The 22,924-nt window shown below is 41.6% G+C and overlaps 1 protein-coding gene across 1 annotated transcript in view; it reads left to right on the top strand.

The window, feature by feature from the left end:
- Positions 1–22,924, top strand: part of LOC138144246 (lipase maturation factor 1-like) — a 191,752-nt gene that overhangs the window by 141,955 nt on the left and 26,873 nt on the right. The window contains exons 5-6 of the mRNA XM_069065612.1: positions 29–212; positions 20,311–20,423. Coding sequence (XP_068921713.1) covers positions 29–212; positions 20,311–20,423 — 297 coding nt within the window. The remainder of the gene's footprint in view (positions 1–28; positions 213–20,310; positions 20,424–22,924) is intronic.

Genomic DNA, 22,924 nt, shown 5'->3' with positions numbered 1-22,924 from the left:
TGCCCTAACTCTGCTCATTTCCCCACAGCATCACCAAAGAGAGGACTGAGGTCATTATCCAGGGAACTTCCAGCCTTGAAGCCAATGATTCCACTGCAGTATGGGAGGAATATGAGTTCAAATGTAAGCCTGGGAACCTGAAGAGGAGACCATGCCTGATCTCTCCATATCATTATCGGCTAGACTGGCTCATGTGGTTCGCTGCTTTCCAGGTAAGGCATCTCAGGGATTGTTAGGTTGTTTGTTTGTTTTTTAGCAATAAAGGACAATCATATTGACCTATTTGTTGCTTACCTATTTTTACTTTTACCCAATATACCACCTTTTCTGGCCATGTGAGCAGGTTATTAAGTAACAGTAATAACAGCAATAGCTTATATCCAGAATGCACATTTAGGGTTTTTTTTTATTTACAAAGGCTTTCCTTATATAAATCCTAAGAAGCAGTTAGTATAAGAATGATTATTCTCCATTTCACAGATTTGAAAACTAAGTTCAGAGCAGTGAAGTGACTGGAAATGGACATAATAGCACATGTTGATAACCTCTGTTACTGGGCAGGCTGAGGCTCATGGATCACTTGAGCTCAGGAGTTCTGGGTTACGCTAGGACTAAAGCCAATTAAGTATCCATACTAGGTCTCACACCTATGTGGTGAGCCCTTATGAATGGGACCAGGGGGTGGGGGTTCCTACCGAGAGCCTAGAGAGGGATGAATTGAGCAGGATTCCTTGCCATCAGCAGTAGGATAGAACCTATGAATGGACACTGAATTTATAACCTGGGTGGGAGGAAAAGAGAAAGGATCAGAGTTGTTAAATGATGTGCCTGTGGTTATACACTAGTAAATGCCAAAGCCAGGGGTTCCAACCCACGTCTTCTGATTTAGTTTAGTCCTCTTTACCCCATTGTAGTAAGGATAGCTACAGATTCAAGAATGCAATTGCGTATGACCCACACTATGAACCCTGAGCAAATACTGTGTGTGCACTTGATCTGGGACATATAGAGTCTAGGTTGCTTGGCCTGTTTCATGGGATTTATATGCAGAAAAACTTTTCTGTCTTGAAGTAAACTTGATATAGGGACTTGAACATTAGCATACTTTGCCCCTGACTGATAATGGAACCCAAACAAATGTTATAAGATCCTCTACTATCCCTGCCTCATCTAAAGACATGTCATAAACTTGTAGAATACTGAAAGCATAGCTCTCAAACTTATTAAATGTTTGCTGAATGGATGTCTCATCTCAGCCTGTTATAAGAGGAAATGCATTAGAATAGGAGTCAGAGGGTCCAGGTCTGATTCCCACCTCTGCCACTGCAACCTTGGGCAAGTCACTTAATCTCTGCAAGTATCAGTTTCCTCACCTATAATATAAGAATAATGATATTTGCACTCTCTACCAATCATGGTGATTGTAAGAATTAGAATAAATGGTGTGTGTGAAAGCTCTTTGTCAATCTTAAAGTTTGATAGAAATGTAAGCTATAATCATTATCTGACATTCAGAATTTTAAATTTCATAGGCAGAATCAACAGATGGATGAAGACATTTCTGCTCACATTGTAGACCATCTGTCGGTTAACACTGTAATTCAGGGGATTTTTTTAGATGACATGTTATATCACTGTGCATGTGAAGTTAATGACTAAGCCCTCTAAGGGTGTCACTTGACTGAGCCAAATTTGACATTTAAAGTCAGTGCCCTAATTGTATGAGTCCTTCCAAGACAATGACCTAGCCACTGAGGTTGCAACAACATGTTACAAAGAAAGAAAAGAATAAATTTTCAAATAAATATTTTTACTAAAGCATGAAAGGTTCTTCCAAAAATGAATTTAGAAATATGAATCTTCATATCCAAAGAAGAGATGAATGGATTGGCATCAGCTTTTTAAGGGAGTATCCTAGGTCTCTGTCCTTAGCCCTCCAGCAGTTTTATCAGTGACTTGACTAAAGATATCGATTCTGTGCCTAGAATGATAAAGTTGGTAGAGATGGCTAGTATACTAGGGCTAACAGAAATAGGATTCAGAAAGATGTCATCAGGCTAGAACAATGAGCCAAATGTAATATAATATAATAAGGGATAGATGCAAAGTTCTGTATTTAGGATAAAAAAAAATCAGCTCTATAGGTCCAGCATGAGGAAGATAAGAATAGACAGCAGTTCATGTGTAAAAGGCTTGGGAGTTTTACTTGACTAAAGATAAATGAATCAGTAATATGAAAGGAATTCCCCCAAAAAGCTACTAGGATAATATATAATAATAATACATAATATTTTATAATATAATATGATTACTGTATGGTGTTCAATGAGCAATATTTGTCTAATAATCCCACCCCAAACTTTCTTATGGAATTTTGCCTAGATCTCCCCTTTTCCTTTATCACATTCTACTTTGCATCACATTTTTATCTCTGGAATTTTTTCCATTTTCCACATGGACTTTATATATGTTTAGTTTCTTATCTTTATCTTTTTACATTGCCTTGCATATTATAAGTAAATGTTGGTTCAATTCAAATTTGATATACATTTGTTCAATTAATTTAATCACTAGACAGGCAGTCCTACAGACCTTAATAATGGGTAATGTCTTAAAACTTGCTTCAACTATCTCCATACAGATTTGGATGAAGGTGTATAAGCCAAACAAAAGTGTAGGCTAAATACTTCTCTGTACCTATTCTTTTACAAAAAATTTGTTCTTCTTTATTATATTTTCAGTTACATTTTCCCCATCCCTTCTGCCATTGAGAAAGCAAGAAATATAGAGCTCATTACAAAGTTGAAGTCATGCAAAACAAATTTCCATATATACTTACTCTTTGTTCCTTTTTACCACAAAACTTGTCCTTTGACAGGAACCATGTAATTATGGGTCAAGATGAGCCCCAGACACTATAACTGAGACTTCTATAAAAGGCCCAAAACATAGGTAGGGTGGTATCACCTCAACATGTGGATCAACTGCCTACAAGGGTGAGACACGTGTGTGTGTGTGTGTATGTGTGTGTGTGTGTGTAGTGACTTAACAACAGCACCTTTTAAGCATTTTTCTTTCAGGTGCTCATCCTAATGGCTCAGCAGAACCATAAAGTAAGGGAAACAACAAATCTCTGGCCACCTCAATTGCTAAACTTGGTGTTATCAACATACTAGTGTAACACAGAGCCTTTCATTAGGGTTCCCCCTTGATGATTAAAATATCATGTTAGGTAAAAATGGGAAGAGATGTCATCTGACAGAGGGTACTATGAAGCAATGTTGAGTTTGATTATTGCTTTTGAATTTCTATCACTGTCTGTACTACAGTGATTGTTACAGTAAAGTTAGTCAAGAATTATTTTGAAGACCTATTCTTCCTCTACCTATTTTTAATACGTCAGGCCATATTTTCTCGGGACAACAAAAGTAGCTGAAATTTCCATTTGAAATTCTATTTTCTCAGAGTTCTGAAGCATTCATAACCTTGTGATTTTAGACTGCTTGGCACATGTAGGAGGTAGTTAATAAATATTTACTCTTCTGAATTATATCACTAGAATTCCAAGTCCAGGATAGTCCCACTATACTTTGCCCTGATTAGACCAAATCTGTTAATATTATATCCAGTAGTGGATACCATATTTTAAGAAAAATCTTTCCAAACTGGAGCATATTCACAAAAGGATGTCCAGGGTAGGAAGAGAATTTGAAACCATGAACGCAATACACCAGAGGTGGTCTGACCAGAATAAAGTATAGTATGACTCTCATCTGTCTCATTTTGCCCAGACACTTTTATTAATTCAGCCTAAGCTTTAGAGTTTGGTTTTTTTGTTGTTGTTTTTGCTACATCACATGTGTCATAGGAAGATCAACTGAAGAAAGTGGAGATGTTTACACATAAGCTTTGGACTTTAATTTATTAAAATTATTCTCATCTCCCCCAAAACCTGGTACAGTAGAATGGGGGGAAGGGAGTATCTAGAACTGTTATTTTACTGGCATACAGAACTCCCAGTAAGGAAACTCCTTCTACCAATACAGATCAGCAATTTATAGTCATAGAAAGGTGCGTGAATCGCTGAGATGCTGAGTTACTTGGACAAACCAGTATGGGTCAGAAGCAGAGTGTAAGTAAGCCTATGTCTTCCTTACTCCAAGGCCAGGTTTCTATCTATTATTCCTCCTGGTTCCTAATAAGTGTGTATTTACCTGTCATTGAACGAATCCAAAAAGCAAGTAACTTTGTGTTAACATAATCAATGAAATATCAGCGTTGTTTAGTTTTGGATCAGTCAGTGAATCAGCAGTTAAATCTATTAAGCAATTGCTACATGCCAAGCAATGTACTGAGTGCTGGTGATATAAAGAAAGGCCCTCCAGGAGCTCACATTCTAATCTGGAAGGCAGCAAACAACATAGTTAAATATATGATATGTCCAGAGTTAAAGAAAAGTAAGCTAAGTGGGGAGAGCTCTAGCAGCAAGGGTTGGGGCTGTCGAGGAAAGGAGAAGATCAGGAAAAAGCCTCCTGCAGAAAGCAACATATGAGCTAAGTTTTGATGGAATACGTGGATTCTAAGAGGTCAAGGTGAGAAGGGAGAGCATTCTGGGCATGGGGGACAGCCAGTGCAAAGGCCCAGAGATGGAGGATAGATAAGCTGGTAAGGACAGGGTAGGGTTGTGAAATGCTTTAACTGCCAAGCAAGGGGCTTTATATTTGGCCCTGTATGTAGTAGGAAGCCACTGGAATTCATGAAGCATGGGGACATGTGGTCAGACCTACTCTGTAAGAAGATCACTTTGGCATCTATGTGGAGTATAGAGAGAACTGGAGAGAGACTTGAGGCAAGGAGGCACATTGGGAGGTCATTGTGATGTTCCAGACCAGAGATAATGAGGTCCAGAACTAGGGTGGTAGTTGTGAGTGGGAAGGGACACATACAAGAGATATTGTGACAGTAGAAACAACAAGACTTGGCAACTGAATGGATTTCTAGGGTAGGAGTGAGGTACCAAGAATGACACAGCTCCAAAATCTGGATAATTGGAAGGACGTTGACACACTCCACAGTAATATGGAAGCTCACAAGTGAGAAGGACTTGGGAGAGAGGGCAAGGCGATGATTCTGTTTGGAGCATGTGGAGTCTGAGATGCCTTCAGGACATCTCTCTTGAAATGCCCAGTAGGCAGAAGACTGGAACTCAGAAGAGAGACCAAGGATAAATTTCTCCCTACTAGTCCCGCACCCAGCCCATGCCCCATGGCTAGTATCAGGGAAAGCAACTCCTACCGTAGGAAGAAAAAGCCAGCCAACCTCACCCACTGCTGACCAACTGCCACCTGTGGGAAAATGAGCCAATTCAACCTGGCTGAAGTGACAAAGCACCCCGAGGGAGAAACGGGGAATGACATGTGCAAGGCAAGGCAGGTCACCACCATCACCAGCCACCACCTTGCTTTCCCAAGAGCCTTGCGAATCTTAGTGCTTCCAGTGCCATCCCCTGCCCCTATCTCAGGCATCATTGGGGGAAGCAACCCCTGTGAAAGTGCTTCTGCTAGTGTTATAACCACCACCACAGAAGACCCAGAAAAGAAAGTTCTCACCACCGACAAATGGTTCAATGTCAGTAACTGATATGATTTTTATTAGTGGAAATGACATTCAAGAAAAGGCATCATTATCATCTACTTTACCACTGTACCCTAAAGACCTGGAGATCTTTCCATCTGCCTTGTAGTTGAAACCTTTCATATTTGTGGTCTCCCCCATTAGAATGTGAGTTCCTTGAGCACAGGGGCTATCTTGATTTTCTATTTGTATCTTCAAGTCTAAAACTAATGCTTTGTACATAGTAAGTGCTTAATAAATGCCCTTTCATTTATTCATATATAGATAAAGAAATCACCTGCATAGAAATAACAGTTGAAGCTATAGGAACAGATCAGATCACCAAGCAAGACAATGAAGAGAGAAAAGAGAAGAGGACCCCAAGACGGAGTCTTGGGGGCAGTCACAGTTATTGGGCATAGAGGAGGGTTTAGCAGAAAGAAAATAAGAGGAGTGGTCAGACAAGTAGAAAAAACTGTGTCTCTGTCTCTCTCTGTCTCTCTCTCTCTCTGTGTGTGTCTCTCTGTCTGTCTCTCTCACAATGGTACCAGAAACCAGACTACAGAGAATTCAGAAAAAAAGTAGGGGAGAATAATGATAGGTATTGAATACAGTGCCTCTTTTTCACAAGTTTAACTAAGAAGAGAGGAGAGATATACATAGAATATAAGCAAAGGATGGTTGGAATTGTTTTTCTTTGTTTTTGTTTTTTTTTAAGGACAGGAGAGACTTGGGCAAGTTTGTAGCAGCAGGGAAGGAGCCAGGAGAGAGAGAACAGAGATAATAATGAGCATAATCTTCTGGAGGAAAATTAGATGATAGAATCAGAATCCAGAAAAGACCCCTAGCCAAAAGGCCAGAACAATGGGCCAAAATATAATACAGATAAATGCATAGTCTTGCACTTTGGTTTAAAAAAAATCAGTTCTACAAATACAAAGTGGGGAAAGTATGACTAGAGTACAATTCATGAACCAAAAATTTGATGTGGCACTAGAAATCATAAAAGCTTTGCTAAAGGTAGAAGGCAGTATAAGAGAGGTGACTGATAGTTCTGCTGCAACAGTCTGTCCTGGTCAGACCATATCTTGAGTATTACTATATTTAGTTCTGAGTACCTCATTGAAGGAATGACATGGACTTCTAAAGAAAGATTACCAACATTGATTGATTGTGAAGAGCCTTGAAATTGTGCCATCCAAGAATCCATTAAAGGAACTGGAAATGTTGCCTTTGGAGAAGAGAATACTTGGGGGGTACTTGATAGATGTGCTAAAGCATTTAGAGGGCTATTATATGGGATTACATTTATTTTGCTTGACCCCAGAGGGCAGAATTAAGCGGTGTGTCAAAGTTTGCAAAGAGATAAGTTTCAGTATAAGGAAAAATTTCCTAATGGTCAGAGCTGTTCCAAAGGGGAATGGACTGTCTTAGGAAGGTCTTCAGTTAGACCCTGGTTAGCCACTTGGAAAGGTAGAAGGGTAAGAATTAGATTAAATAGCCTCTGGGATCCCTTGTAAAATTGATAAATCAGTCAATATATACAGTGCTATGTAAGAAACCTGTGACCTGTAGCAGTCAAATATCAGTTCTGAAAATTATATTTGATTGGCACAATCAAATAAATAGTAGTCTCCCCTTGAGCCCAATTTTGGACTGAGTATTTACTTTCCCTGAAATATTGCTTTGTTTTTCCTAGTTATATACGCCTTTAGATGATAGGCAAACCTGAAGGCAAGCCGCTGTAGGGGCATAAAAAGCTAGTGACCTAAACCACAGGCATAAGACCTCCTTCGGTGATGCAGTGGGAGTTCAGAAGCTGCTATGATTCTAAGCTCTCCTTTTCTCCCTGGCTTTTTCCTAGTGGTATTTTCTGTCAGTTGTTTTTGAGATTCTTCTGCAGTGACATAACAGGCTCCCTTGGGCCATGGTTTTTTATTTATCCCTCAATGGAATTTCATTTAATCTGCATTAGGTATGCTTATCCCTCTGCTAGCAGGCTGCAAAGATTGTGGCTATAGCCACAGCTTAAAATAAAAGAGACAGTAGGTCTGGATGAAGCCACTCACTCCAGGATCACTGATTCTCCCTGGGTCAGAAGGTCAGGAGCTGCTTCAAAAAAATGAATCTGCATCACCCAATAAAATGGCTTTTTCCGGTGCAGACTATTCTCTGCACCAGTCTTGTCTATACTATATGGCCAATGCTCTTGCTCAGTTTCCTTCTGTCAGCTGCCTCTGGTACCCAGCTCAGAGCAGATTTGGAAGATTGTGTTCTATCTGGGTTCCATATTTTAGGAAGGGTGTTGGACAGACTGGACCTTCTCCAGAGAAAGGTAACTAGCATATGCCATAGGATGCTCAGTAGAAGGAATTGTGGTGTGTAGTCTGGAGAAGAGAAGATGTAGGAGGTGATGTGATAGCTGTCTTTAGATGTTGGAAGGATTGTCATGTGAAAGTGATTAGCCCTACTTTACAAAGCCCAAAGGGCAGTATTTGGAGGAGTTGTTGGAACTTAGAGAGACAGATTTCAAGCCTTCCTAACGATTAGATCTATCCAAAAGTGGAATAGGCTGCCTGGGGAGGTAATGAGTTTCTCATCATTAGAAATCTTTAGGCAGAGTCTGCATGAGGAGTTTCCTACTCAAGCATGGGCTAGATTCAGTGACCTCTGCAAGTCCTTTAAACTCTGAACTAAACTTTATGATGCAAATGTTGACGTTTAGAACATGAGTATGACAAATGACAAAAACAAATGTATGACGTTTAGAACAAGAGACATAGAGCATTAAGTGAAAAGGGTTCAATCCCCTCATTTTACAAAGGAAGAAATCTTGGCTAGCCTGTGCTAAGATTGCTTAATGAAGGTTGTGCTATAAAGATGAAAACTAGACTCTTCTTAGTGTCAGGCATCCAAAAAAATCTTAGTGCAGATTTAAGCTTGAATAAAGTCATGGACACGTGCTTTATGTTTCACATTCACTGACTGTGTTTAAAAGGCCTTTGTTTCAGTCAGAGTAGTGATGGAGAGGAAGGGTGATCCCTTGAAGCTTTGCCTTAGCCAGCTGCTGACAAGCTGCTGTCAGGTTACACGACTTGGAGGAAGATGGCTGCCATCCTTTTTGGCTCCTGACAGGTGACTGACTTTGACATTTTATCACCTGCCACCAAATGCCCAACATTTAGTCACAGAGAAATTTCTCTAAAAATTCTACCCTGTGAGAGCGTTGGGGTAAACTCACAGGATTATGCCTTTGAGAGATGCATGCCTATTGCAATCAGTAGGCCCAAAGCCTGTCATGGCTGTCATGGGTATCTTTGGGTCCCAATTTTTAATAGCTCGGAAATTTGCTTCTTGAATGTAACTGGTTTGTGAAAACCACTTGATTATTTAGCAGTAATTAGTGGCATTTAAGATCATAATAGTCCAGAAATAAACTATTGTTATATTCTTCATTTTCTTTTCCAGTGAGTAAATGCATTTTCTCCCTGTTTGCACGTGCACATTCACACACACACACACACACACACACACACCACACACACACACACACACACACACACACACCCTTATTCTGTCTATATCTGGCTTCCATTGGGAGTACAGCTCTAAAATAGGGTGTTATTCAGAAGTATTGGCAGAGCTGGAGACCTAGGTAAGATGATGCATGTCTCCCTTAATAAGAGGAATGATAGGGGTGGCTAGGTGGTGCAGTGTAATTCATGATGCAGCCTGAGTTCAAATCTGGCCTCAGATACTTAACACACACAAAACTAGCCATATGACCTTGGGCAAGTCACTTAACCCTAATTGCCCTACCTTACCTCCTCCAAAAAAAAAAAAAGGAATGATAACCCATATTTCTAGAACTCTTTATGCTTTATAAAGTACTTTAGTCACAACAATTTTTCATATTAGTTAGTGCAGACAATCCTCATTTGTGGATGATCCTGAAGCTCAGCAGGGCAGTGACTCAGCCATAGTCACCTAGCTGGAAAGTGTTGGAAACATCACTCAAAACCAGGTGGTCCTACTTTAGGTCCCCATCTCTACCCACGACATTACATTGCCCATGTCCTCGGGGAAGGGAAACATTAGACAACTCGGTTTTTTCAGAGGCATCCAAAAAGGCCCCAGCTAGTTTCTTCCAGCTAAGTACAAGTGTCTCATGAGGCCAAGGATACAAAAACAAAAATTATTCTTCCCTTCTGATTGTTGGGAAAAGTCCCGGAGGTATCATACACCACCATACTTGTTCTCTGTGAAAGGGGCAGTAAGTGGAATGAGTCCCCAAACCTGAAGTAGTCATGCCTATAGTTTCAAGGTACGACAAGGGCTTTTGATGGAAAGGTAGTTTAAAGCACAGAAGCCATATGCATACGCCAGAAGGAGATTCAGAACCTAAGAGAAATGAAGCCATTTACAAAGGAACATTATAATCAGAGTCCATGAATAATACTAATGAGAGTTAAATACTCATAAGAGAGATGGTACTTTAGTTGAGACTATTTTCCTTAAAAACTTGTCCTCCCTTCTATATGTAGTTTACTAATAAAATGATGATAAGAGTCAATCACTAGGGACAGCTAGGTGGCACAGTGAATAGAGCACTGGCCCTGGAGTCAGGAGGACCTGAGTTCAAATCCAGCCTCAGACCCTTAACATTTACTAGCCATGTGACCTTGGGCAAGTCACTTAACCCCAATTGCCTTGCCTTCCCTGCCTCCAAAAAAAAAGTCAATCAGTAAACATTTATTAAGCATCTATTATGTTCTAAGTACTGTGCTAAGAACTAAGAATACAAAATGAGGCAAAAGACAGTCCCTGCTCTCAAGGAGTTTGTCATCTATATGAGTGTTAGAGCTTCAAGATTTCCACAGCACTCCTTTTGTGACAGCCCTGTGTGGCTGGTGACATATTATCATCCTCATTTTGCAGGTGAAGAAACTGAGATCAGAGGTTAAATGACTCAGCCATGATCACATAGCTACTTAAGGATTTAAACTCGGGACTTCTGCCTCCAAATCCTGTTTTTTTCTCTCCTATTATGTGGGTTTCTTTATGAGAGGGTTTATGATGGCATTCAGGACCAGGTCATCCCTACCAGAAATTGTAGAAGATTTATGCTTGAGGAGTCCAGAGAGGAACCAATACCAATTATGCAAGGATATGGTAGCAGCTGTGCAGGACATCACTGCAGGTTGCAAATAATTAGCACTTACAGAGTACCTAGCATGGCAGGACTTGATAGCTAGAATTATACAGCAGAAGCTCACTGTCTTTCAAGGACTGACAGGCAAGAAATTTCCACACTTCAAACGCAGACCTCAAAATATCTTTGATAACCTCAGCCAACAAACTGTCCTGGATTCATAGCATTATCACAGACTGAAATGTTGTCCACAATCATCCAGACACAATTTTGATTTAAAAAAAATTTTTAAGAACAGCTTTTTAAATGCATTGGTATGATTATTACATCAAATAGTCATAATCTCCAGTTGTATGGAATAAAAAGCTTTGTTAAATACAGAGGCCTAGCAGAAGAAATCAAAATCATGTACCAGGATGTTAAGTACCAGGATGAGGTCCTCATTATCCTGTCTGCTACTGGAATTGGACCAACAATGCTTTCAATGAATCTGCAGAAAATGAGTGTGTACCCTAATACTTTTATCCAAATATAAATAGCATTTACTTTATCACCTATGTGATAATTTAGGGAACATAAAATGTAAAAGACTAACAAGATAACGTCTTGTCCCAGAGAGGCAACTAAGTGGCCCAGTGGATGAAGCACTGGGCCTCGATATATGTATATGAATCAGAAAGACCTGAGTTCAAATCCAACCTCAGACACTTATTAGCTATGTGGACTTGGACAAATCACTTAACCTCTGTTTGCCTTAATCCACTGGAGAAGGAAATGGCAAACTACTGCCAAGAAAATCCCACAGACAGTATTACTGTGATAAGGTCTATGGTTTGCAAAGAGTCAGGAAAGACTGAGTAACAACAAAATTTTGTCCTGTAACCATTTTTATCTTAATTTAATGAATTCATTTAAAAGTATTTATTAAACATTTACTATGTGCCAAGCCCTGGGGATACAAATACCAAAGCTAAGAGGTCCCTGCCTTCAAGTGGCTTACATTTTAACCAGGGAGCAATGTTTTAGTCTAGGAAGTCACAGGAATGAAGATTGGAATAATGTTGAAGACAATCCATATGGCTTTCTAGAGGGAATAAACGTTCTGACCCTATCAAAATCCAGAAAAAGGAGGGGGATGTGGTAAGAAGGTCAACGAAGCAGTGGAACCCAAGACGAGGAGGCATGGGCCTAGGAAATACAGTGGCCTAGCTCTCCCCTGACGTGCCAACCTTGCAGTGCCCACAGGAGCAGCGATAAGACAAAAATCATTTTCAGTAATAAAAACAACAATCAACAAGCATTCGTTTAGTGTCTACTGTGTGCCAGGTGCTATGGTAAGCACTGGAGATACAAAGCCAAAAGTGCAACAGCCCCTGCCCTCAAGGATCTTACATTTTAACGAGAGAGAAAAAAGACAACAAGATGGCAGGAGGAGAGGGAGAGAGAGGTGCGTAGCAGGGAGGATCAGGAAAGGCTTCCTTTAGAGATCCACACTTAGATTGTCGTAAAGGAAATCAGTGATTCAAGAGGCATGCTAACAACAAACTCATATTTATATGAGGCTTTGAGCTTTACAAAGCACCCCTCACAGCTTTAAGAGGCCAGTAATGCCAGGATTATTTTATAGATGGAAAAGTTAAGGTTCCAGAGGCTCAGTCAGTCACAGAGCTTAGTCAACTGGACTTTTAACCCTGATCTCCTGACATCTTCCCACTGTATCAAGAGCTCTTCACTTTGGGGGTCATGGACCCCTTTGGTAGCCTAGTGAAGCTTATGGAGGGACCCCTTCTCAGAATAACCTTTTAAAGTTAATAATTTAAGGCAATGCTAAATTTTTGTTTCCTATCCAAGTTCCCTCTCCACCTCCCGGAGTCTATCCACAGAACCTCTATACTGTACCATGTCTCTGTGGTTTACCTATTATCTCTTCACACCCAAAGATTCTGGGATTATTTTGCAAGGTGCCAAAGAAGGGATTTCTTCTTTACATTGGTCTGTTAACAGGGCCAGAAATCAGGAGCTTCTATACCTACTTATGTATCTAATTATTATCCCTTATTATTTATTATCTCCCCTGTTAGAATATAAGCTCCTTGAGAGGAGGGATTCTCTCATACTTTGTATTTCTATTGCCAGTGCTTGGCAAATAGATGTACTTAATAAATGTGTGTTCAGTGATTCAGTGATTCACCTATGACATTTAACCCCCTATTTACTCTTAAGATATAGTCATCATAGGGGACAGCTAAGTGGCACAGTGAATAGAGCACCAGCCCTGGAGTCAGGAGGACCTGAGTTCAAATACAGCCTTAGACACTTGACACTAGCTCTGTGACCTTGGGCAAGTCACTTAACCCCAGTTGCCCTGCCTTCCCCCCCTTCCCCCCCCAAAAAAGATACAGTTAGCATTTAAGGAAATAAATGGATTATGCTTTACCACTCCTTAAGCCCCAGAATGTCTAAATTAGAAGATATCTTGGAGGTCATCTAGTCTATCTTTCTCCTTTTACAGAAAAGGAAACTGAGGAAGCTCAGAATGCGGAAGATCACATAGTAATATTCAGGACTTGAAGTCAGATCATTCAGTCTAGGCACAAAGAAGGCTCTGTTTCTGGGGGACAGAGTCAAGATGGCGGAGTAGAAGTAGGACCTCCACTGGGCTCTGGCTTCCACCTTCCCCAATCCATGTAAAAGGAGACTCTAAACAAACTTTGGAGCTGCAGAACCCACAAAATGACACAGAGAAGCTAACCTCCTGCTGAGGACAACCCGGCAGGCCATCAGGAATCGGCCAGCGCAGTGCTCTGGGAGCTGAACCCAGCCCCACACCGAGGTTTTAACCCCAGGTTGGGCCTGACCAGCCGCTGGCCTAAGGGACTCCAGATCAGCAGCAGCTGTGGCTGTCTCCAGATTTGTCAAAACATAGATGGGAAGGACAAAGTGAGAGGTCAGTGCAGTCTGGACTTTGCGACCCAGTAAGTGGGAGTGCCAGTAAGTGGGAGTGCGTGGCTTTTTGCCCCCAGGGGGAGAAGCTGCTGAGACTCCAGCACAGCCAGCTAGCGCCATGTGGCAGCTTCAGCTCCTGGCCTGCAGAATGTAGGGGGACCAAGCACCAGTCTGAGGGGTAATCACTCTTGCTTTAACCTTCTTGGATCTGTATTGCAGTCTAGGATGGAGGTCCTGGGGTGTATGTCCAGCTTGCCAGAGCATGTGGAGACCTCAGAGAGGGCACCCATCTAATAACTCCAGCAGCTGAGAAAACCCCAGCATTTGGGACAAAAGCTCCCCTGTCTGGTGGCAGAGTCCTACTGTGGCAAAAAGCCCAGGGGTCAAGTGACTGAGGGGCGACATGACCAGGCAAATGAAACCAAGCAGACAGAAGATTCCAACATTAGCCTTCTATTTTGGGGACAAAAAGGAGCAAAGCATGGAACAAGAGGAAGACTAAAGTCAGAACTCCTGCACCAAAAGCTTCAAAGGAAAATACAAGCTGGTTATAGGCCATAGAGGACCTTAAGAAGCAGATAAGAGAAATGGAGGAAAAATTGGGAAGAGAAAGGAGAACGATGCAAGAAAATTACAAAATGAGAGTCAACAACCTGACTGAGGAAAATAACACCTTAAAAAATAGACTAACTCAAATAGCAAAAGAGGCTCAAAAAGGCAATGAGGAGAAGAATACCTTAAAAAGTAGAATTTGCCAAATGGAAAAAGAATCTCAAAAGCTCAATGAGGAGAATCATGGCTTCAGAAATAGATTGGAGCAAATGGAAGCTAATGACTTTATGAGAAATTAAGATGCTGTCAAACAGATCCAAACAAATGAAAGAATAGAAGGCAATGTGAAATATCTCATGGGAAAAACCACTGACCTGGAAAATAGATCCAGGAGAGATAATTTAAAAATTATTGGACTACCTGAAAGCCATGATCAAAGTAAGAACCTAGAAATCATCCTCCAGGAAGTTCTCAAAGAAAACTGCCCTAATGTTTTAGAACCAGAGGGCAAAACAGAGGTTGAAAGAATCCACCAATCACTTCCTGAAAAAGATCCCAAAAAGAAAACTCCTAGGAATATTATAGCCAGGTTCTGGAATTCCCAGACTAAAGAGAGAATACTACAAGCATCCAGGAAGAAACAATTTGAATATTGTGGAAACACAATCAGGATAACCCAGGATCTGGCAGCTTCTACACTGAGGGATCGAAGGGCTTGGAATGTGATATTCCAGAGGTCAAAGGAGCTGGGATTAAAACCAAGAGTCACCTACCCAGCAAAAACTGAGTATCATGTTTCAGGGGAAAATATGGTCATTCAGTGGAATAGAGGACTTTCAAGCATTCTTACTGAAAAAACCAGAGTTGAATAGAAAATATGACATTTAGATACAAGAAGCAAGAGAAGCATGAGAAGGTAAACGGAAAAGAAATCATAAGGAACTTATTAAAGTTGAACTATTAACACTCCTACATGGAAGAAACAATAGTTGTAACTTATGAAACTTTTCTCAGTAGTTGAAGGGAATAGAAATATATATGCCTATATATGAGGGTATAGGGGTATATGAATACATATGTGAATGTGTGTATATATGTTTACAGGTGTACATAGAGGGAACAGGACCAATTTAACAGGAAGGGATGATACTTAAAAGGTGAAATTCAGAGGTGAGAGAGGAATATAATGATAGGAGATAGGGAGAGACAGAATGGGGTAAACTATCTCATATATAAGAAGCAAGGGGAAACGGTTACAAAGGAGGGGAAGAATAGGAAGGCAAAAGGGAATGGGTCAACCTTATTCCCATTGAATTTGGCTTGAGGAGGGAATGAATACACACTAACTAGGGTATCTCACCCTCCAGGAGAGTAGGGGGGGAAGGGGATGAGAACGGGGATGATGGATGGGAGGGCAGGCTGAGGGGGAGGGAAGTTGGAAGCACCCACTTTTGAAAAGGGATGGGCTCAAAGTAGAGAATAGAACAAGTGGGAGGTGGGATAGGAGGGAGGGAAATATAGTCAGTCTTTTACAGTATATCTACTATGTTATTGTTTTGCATTAGCCACACATGTACAACCTATATTGAATTGCTTATCTTCCCAGTAAGGGTGGGGGACAAGGGAGGAAGGGAATCAATCTGGAATTTAAAGTTTTAAAATCAAATATTCAAATATATATGTATATATATACTATTATTAATACTATTTTACATGTAATTGGGAAATAAGATATACAGGCACTGGGGCATAGAGATCCACTGGAAAAGTTGAAAGGGGTATGGGAGAAAATATGGGAAGGAACAGATTGGAGGAGGGGATATTCTGTGGGACTGCTATTTTGGGGCGGTGGGTAGGGGAAAAATGGGGAGAAAATTTGTAACTCAAAATCTGGCAGAAATGACTAATGTAAATCAGAAGTTAATAAAGCATTTGGAAGAAGAAAAAAAAGAAGGCTCTGTTTCTGAGCAGAAAACAAAGAGCACAGAATCCTGTCTTTCTGTGACTCTGGAACACTTGTAGCATGAGCTCAAGTGAGAAGAAATCTCAGAATCTCCATTAATTGACCCCAGGACTTCCTCCCATAGAAGCAGTCACTTAACAATTCCTCCTCCTTTTCCCCAACTGGATGCCAAATTCCCTTCACATCACAGGAGGTGATTCAGACCTCAGCCTAAAGGCATACATACATCATTTTCAGTAATGGTTTGATTGATCCCTGCTTTTCATTCATTCATTTCTCTGGCAAGTTTTGTTCTTTTGTATGCAAGACTTCTAAAAAATAATAACAAGACCATTCTCATAGAAATTTGATGACTTCTCTCCCTCATCTAGGTACAAATCATAGAGCATCATAGTTAGGAAAGACCTCAGATATCTAATCCATATCCCCTATTTTTCAGAGAAGGAATGGGAGCCCAGAAAGGGGAATGAATTTTTCAAGGTCCATGCTGCCACTATGGAGCAGAGCCAAGAATAGAACTTGGGTTTTGGAGCATTAAGTCCAGTTTCTTTTCTCCCTACCAAGGACTGCTTCTGAGAGTATCCTTTTGCTGGGCTTAAGGACCACTAAAGTGCTCATCTTCTTTTATTGTCCAAGGGCTAACTCAGGTGAATGGAGCGTGGAGTCACATGGCTGGCATCTTCATCCCTCTCATGCCACTGCTGAACATGACCCACCCCGCCTCTGAGCTAGTAACCCTGAAACTCAAGCCTCTGCTTCTCTTTGCCTTTGTGTTATTTAAACCCCCATGAAAATGTGCAGAGTTTGCTAAACCATGCATAACAGCAGAGCTTGCAGTGCTCATGCCAGGTGGCCAGCGATCACCTCATGTGCCTATCATCCTCCCCTCCTTTGGCGAGCCAGGCCAGGATTAGCAAATCAATAAAATGGCAGCTAATTCACAGCATTTGTTTATTATATAACCTACTAGAAATGCTTTTTTGCTCTTGGGAACAAGGACCCTTTAGTGGTGCTTATTGACTATTACTTTATTTTTATAATTCAGATCTTTTTGGTGTCAAACCACTAAGTGTACGAGGTCCAGTGGCCACATGGGATCATAGATCGTAGGATTTCAAGCCTCAAGGCATCTCAGAAACCAGCCAGCCCAAATCCTTCAGCAGAGCATGCCCTGAGAGGAGAAGGGAACCTCAGACATACGATCTAGTCCCCTCACTTTACAAAGGAGGAGACTACGGCCTAGAAAGAAGGGATTGACCCAAAGTCATATACTGGTCAAGTCTGGAATTAAGCCCATGTCTTCTGACTCTAACTTCACTGCTTCCATCATGCAGGAGAAAACAGCTTTATTAATGTAGTCCTTCTGTGTAGTTGGGGGGGGGGAGGTGGTGATGATGGAGAGAGACATTAATGTCGCCATGCCTCAAGAGTTTTAGTGGAAGGCATTAGGCTTGAAGGTAGAAGCCCTTGGTTCAAGTCGTGGTTCTCTCACCTACTAGTTATATGATCATGAGCAAGTTCCTTTCCTGTCTAGGTGTCAGTCTGCTCATCTATAAAATGAGGGTAGTCATACTTGCACCACCTTCTTCAAGGGTGTCTTATAAACTACAGAGTGCCATAGGACAAGTGGGTCATCTTTGTTGTTATTATTATTGTTAGCAGCAGCCCAGCTTCCACATCCTACCAAAGTCCCAGTTCACACAAAAAGGAGAGATGTTCCTCCCCAGCCTGTGCTGTTGGGACAGACACAGTCACTGACCAGCAGCTAAATACATCCACCTGACCAACAGAAACACTGAAGTGGCAGATTGAGCGAGAGCTTCTTTGAAAACCCCAAACTTGGCAGGAAGGATATGTCCGATCTCATGCCGAGTGTGGGCCAAAGCTGGGCAGATCTGCTGTTGTGGGAGCCGCTCTCTCCTCAGCACTTGGCAGCTTCCACTCACTTCTCTTTCTGTTCCCCATGGCAACAAAGAAAAACAAATTCTACCATTATGAAAGATTTGCCCAGTAAACCCTGGTTGTAATTGATGTTCTAGATTAGTTACAGTCTGCAGGTACAACTGCGAGGTTTAGCTCTCCCACAGTGTCCCCTGCTGTTTACTTGAAAAAAATAATTTGGGAAAAGGAGGACATTTTGTGGGGAAATTGCAATGTCTGGGGCTTTTATCTGAGGTGCATTTCAAAGCAACAGTGATTTGTACATAGTAGGTGCTTAATAAATGCTTACTAAATGAACAAATAAATTGTCACTCAGCTTCAGGGTATGACCGGCGGTCTAGAGGTCTGTACGATCAATGAGATTTTTTTTGAAGGGGGGCATTTTCTCAGTGTGTAGGAGGAGCTGTGCAGTCCTACTGAGTATGCTGTCCAGTGGCCTGACACTGGAGACGTGTCTATCTACGCTACACAGACACCCAGAGGTTGTCCTGCCTCATTTAACATGATAGCATCTCTGGAGTGATTCTCTTGGCAGAATGTCAGAGGGGGAGATCATGGAGCCCATCTGACCATTTTACAGAAGAGAACACTGGAGTGCAGGGAGAGAAGGAAAATCGCTTGCAGTCACAAAGTGTGGCAATGGCAGATGCCAGTCTAGAATATGGGTTTCCTGCCTCTCGGTCTGGTACTGATTCTACTGCATCACATTGTCTCTTATTCCTACACCCTTGATCCACAGAATCATCATCATGTGTATGACTTATATCCCTCCTTTCCTCTGAAGAGCCCCAGTTCCCTTTATAGGTATCATCCCATTTTTCCTTATCTAATCCTGTGAGGTACAGAAGGGATGACCAGTGTTCTTACTATTTAACTGATAGAGAAAATGAATCCCAGAGAGTTTGAATGAACTGTCCACAATCAGGAGTCAGGACCAGCAGCCAGCTCTTCTGACCACAGTTCAGTCCATTTGCTTCTGTCTGGGAGACAGCTACTGAAAGTAACAGATGAGTCTTAACCACGTCCTGAAGGAAATTAAGCCTGGGATATGTGAACCCGCGGGGCCATCACGCTGCCAGCACATACCTTCATGGTGCCAGATGGTATTATGGGAAAAGGTTAAATCGTTCTTTTCCCTCATCTCTGGTAGAGCTGGAGTTATTAAGCACCATGAGAATGATTTTGAGATGGCTTAAGCTTCCCCAACCTAGAGCATCAAGGACATGGGTAGAGGACATGTGTGGAGTCCTCTGCTAGGTCTTCAGAGCAGGAGATACCAAGTGATAGAAGACCCAGAGCCCCTGCCCTCTTAGAGCCGACTTAACCAGATAGTTCTCCAGTGCTAGACATGGCAGAACAGCTGTTTATCTGCATTGGTAGAGAGATCCCTACGTCAGTGAAATCATAGATCTGGACACTGCCCTCCATACCCTCCCCCCACCCCACCCCCATCCCGTGGAAGGTAGGACACATGTATATAAACAAGTACAAACTAGATAAATGCAAACATAGATAAATACAAATAATACAAACCAGAATCCTTTCTCTTAAATCATAGCACCTTGAGGTCAGAGACTGTGTCTTCTCTGTCCTTAGATCTTCTTAGCCACAGCATAAGGCATTATGTGATAGGCCCGTAAATGGTTGCTGAAACAAAGCAGGGGAAATAGATGGAGTCTGTGTGATCAGAGGAAGGGAGGGATCACAGGGGACTCAGGAAAGGTTTGGTGCTGGGTCTGGAATCAGGAAGACCCGAGTTCAAATCAAGCCTCAGACACCAACAAGCTATGACCCTGGGCAAGTCACTTAACCTGTCTGCCTCAGTTTCCTCAATTGTAAAATGAGTATCATAACAGCAAGGTTGTTTGTGAGGATTGAACGAGACATTTGTAAACTGCTTAGCCCAGTGCCTGGCTTATAGTAGGTAGGTGCTATATAAATGATTATTCCCTTCCCCATGCCTCCTTTTTACAGAGTTGGTACCTGAGCTGAGTACCCTCTGAGTACCAGACAGAAGGGAAAGCTTGCCAATGAGTGGAAAGCACCCTGAATTTTGCTAGTACAAGCCCCGATGGTGAGACTGGTGATTGTATATCTTTGGCCAACTGAGACTGATGGCTTTTGTGTGCTTTCTTCCTAACAGACCTATGAGCAAAATGAATGGATACTCCACCTGGCGGGAAAGCTCTTAGCCAATGACCCAGATGCCCTGTCCCTGATTGCATTCAATCCATTCAAGGGCAAGGACCCCCCCAGGTAAGAAACTTCTCAGCAAGACCTTTAAATTTCACATTGGATTCTCAGAGTGGATTGATCAGGTTTTATTTTCCAGGGTTCCTCATTATCCACACCAGTGAATGCATTTCCATCTATATTGTCTGTTCAAAGGCCAGAAAGGTGCCTTTTCCCATCCTTTACCCAACTCTGAGTAGAAGGTGCTAAATAGTGGGTGCTGTTGAGGGTACTCAGTCACCTCTCATTATGGGAGACAGAGACTATAGAAAATTGAGATCTGTAGATAACCTACACAAAGATTATAATCTAATTTCAACTTCTTTGAACTAAAACCTTTGAGTAGAGATGCTGAGAAAGAGACCAAACATGGCAGAGTTCTTTTTGTCCTTCCTTTACTTAGCTGCTTAGTGAGTGAGACCATCTCTGCTTGGAGAACAACATTCAGAAAGCGGCAGAGCAGGAGAGAATGGCCAGTTCAGAGTTGGTAGGGACTTAGGAAGAACTCCCTCTCCATAGGAATGTTTTCCTGACTTCAAACTGAAATCTGTCTCTTTGCAACATCTACACATTACTCCTGGTTCTCCCCTGTTGGGAGCCAAATAGAACAAGTTTCATCCTTCTGTATGACAACCCTTCAAAACCTGAAGACAGAATTTTGCCAGAAAATGCATGTCTGTGTCATAATTCAACGACCTTGCCATCAGTCCCAGAGTAATTTAAGTGATTTAGAGCACCTCTTGTTGAAAACACTCAAGAGTATGAGCTCATTGCCCATCCACCTTAATGAAATAAATCTTATAGATTCATAGGCAGTAGAATTGGAAGTCCCAGACCCTCCATTTTACATATGAGGAGAAAGGAGCCCAGAGAGTAGAGGTTACTTAGCCAAGGACTCAACGCCAAGTCCAAGCCTATCGCTTTTATATCGGCATTTTTCTCATTTGATCCTCACAACAATCCTGTGAAGTAGGGGCTGTCATCATCCTCATGTTGTAGATGGGAATACTGAAGCTGACTTGTGACTTTGTCACACGCCACTGAGTGTCCGAGGTTGGGATGCTGCCTCCACGTCCAGCGCTCCGTCAGCGGCCTCTGTCCATCTTCTTTCTCCCTAGCTGCCTCTCACTTTGCCACACTGCAGTGTGCAGAGAGGATGACTCATTGTAGAGTAGCAGCTCATTGAGGGGGAAGGATTGTCTCATTCTTGTCTTTTCCTCCCTGCGCCAAGCACAGTGTTTGGCGCACAAGTACTTAATTAATGCTTGTGGAGTTGGACCCCTTCCCTCAGACAGGAGACTTTCAGGATAAAAACTGAAGAAGGCAATGTAGCAGAGTGGTCTCTACTGTACCCACCCAGTAATGAGGCCCAGGAGGCTCACCATATAGTGACTTTTTGGCAGGACCAGAGGTAATGAAGCCAACCATTTGATATCGATAAACTCTGAACTAGGACAAAGAGACTAGAGTTCAAGTTTAGATCCTGCCATTAAACACTTTGTACATGGTACAGTGGAAAGGATTTGGTGTCAGAGGGACATAGGCTCAAATCCTAGAATACCCCTGTGGCCTTGGTCTAACTTCTCTGGCCCTCACTTTCCTCAGCTCTGAAATAAGGACAACCCTGGATTTGACACCTCTGAAGCCATATCCACCTCTAAATCTATGATTCTGTGCCTTTGAGCAAGTTTCAGTCCCTGAGCCTGGGAGTCTTCAAACCCCTTCTAGTTCTCAAATTCTGTTGGGCTTTGATTCTCTCTGATCACATGCCTAGTAGTTAGGGGTCATTTGATCCTGATGTCAGGAAAAAATACATAGCCAAGGATATTGGTGCCAGTGTTTATTCCAGTTGTATATGTCCTCAGGCTCTCCTTTCCCATAAGATTAGGAGAGTTCAGTAGTTTATTAGTCCTACAGGAAATAAATTTGATAATGACAATTAACATCAATTACCCACACAGGAAGCAATGTCTAGGAGGTGGGATTGCTGCTACGTGGTGATTAATGCTTTCTGTCTTATCCTTTACTTCCCAACAGAAAAGGATGTTAAAGGAAAGGTCAACTGTTAAAAGCACAGTAAAGGAAAAACAATTAGCAAATTCACAAACTGTTTTGGTATATAGTTTCTATTCCAAAGAATAATACTTGAGTAAAAGATTTGGTCACTTTTACTTACTATCTGATAGTAAATGAAAATGTGTTTGGGTTTCACCAATCTTGTGTTTAATATCAAGAAACCTAGTTCAGCACATATATTTTCCTGTGCTAATAGCTCTGAAAGAGGCAAAATTCTTTATTTTAACAAATAATTTGTCTTGGGAATAGCTAACCAGAAGCACAATTAATTATTTTACAAATTATTCTTCCCTTACTGCCCATATTAACCAACATTTGGACTTCAGCCATATTGTAGGTACCATGACTTCACAATGAGTTTGTTTGGGTCAGCCTGAAATAATCATCCCCCCAGTCCTCTCCTTTCATTGCAATCCTGCCAGTCATCATGCAAAGCGTAATTCAAATCC

Source organism: Petaurus breviceps, unplaced genomic scaffold (genome assembly GCF_028583685.1).
Source record: "Petaurus breviceps papuanus isolate PSGF00001 unplaced genomic scaffold, PetGlider_PUasm1.0 138, whole genome shotgun sequence".
Taxonomy (NCBI): Eukaryota; Metazoa; Chordata; class Mammalia; order Diprotodontia; family Petauridae; genus Petaurus; species Petaurus breviceps.
Note: the sequence above shows the minus strand (reverse complement) of the source record. Positions and strands in the feature narration are given on the sequence as shown.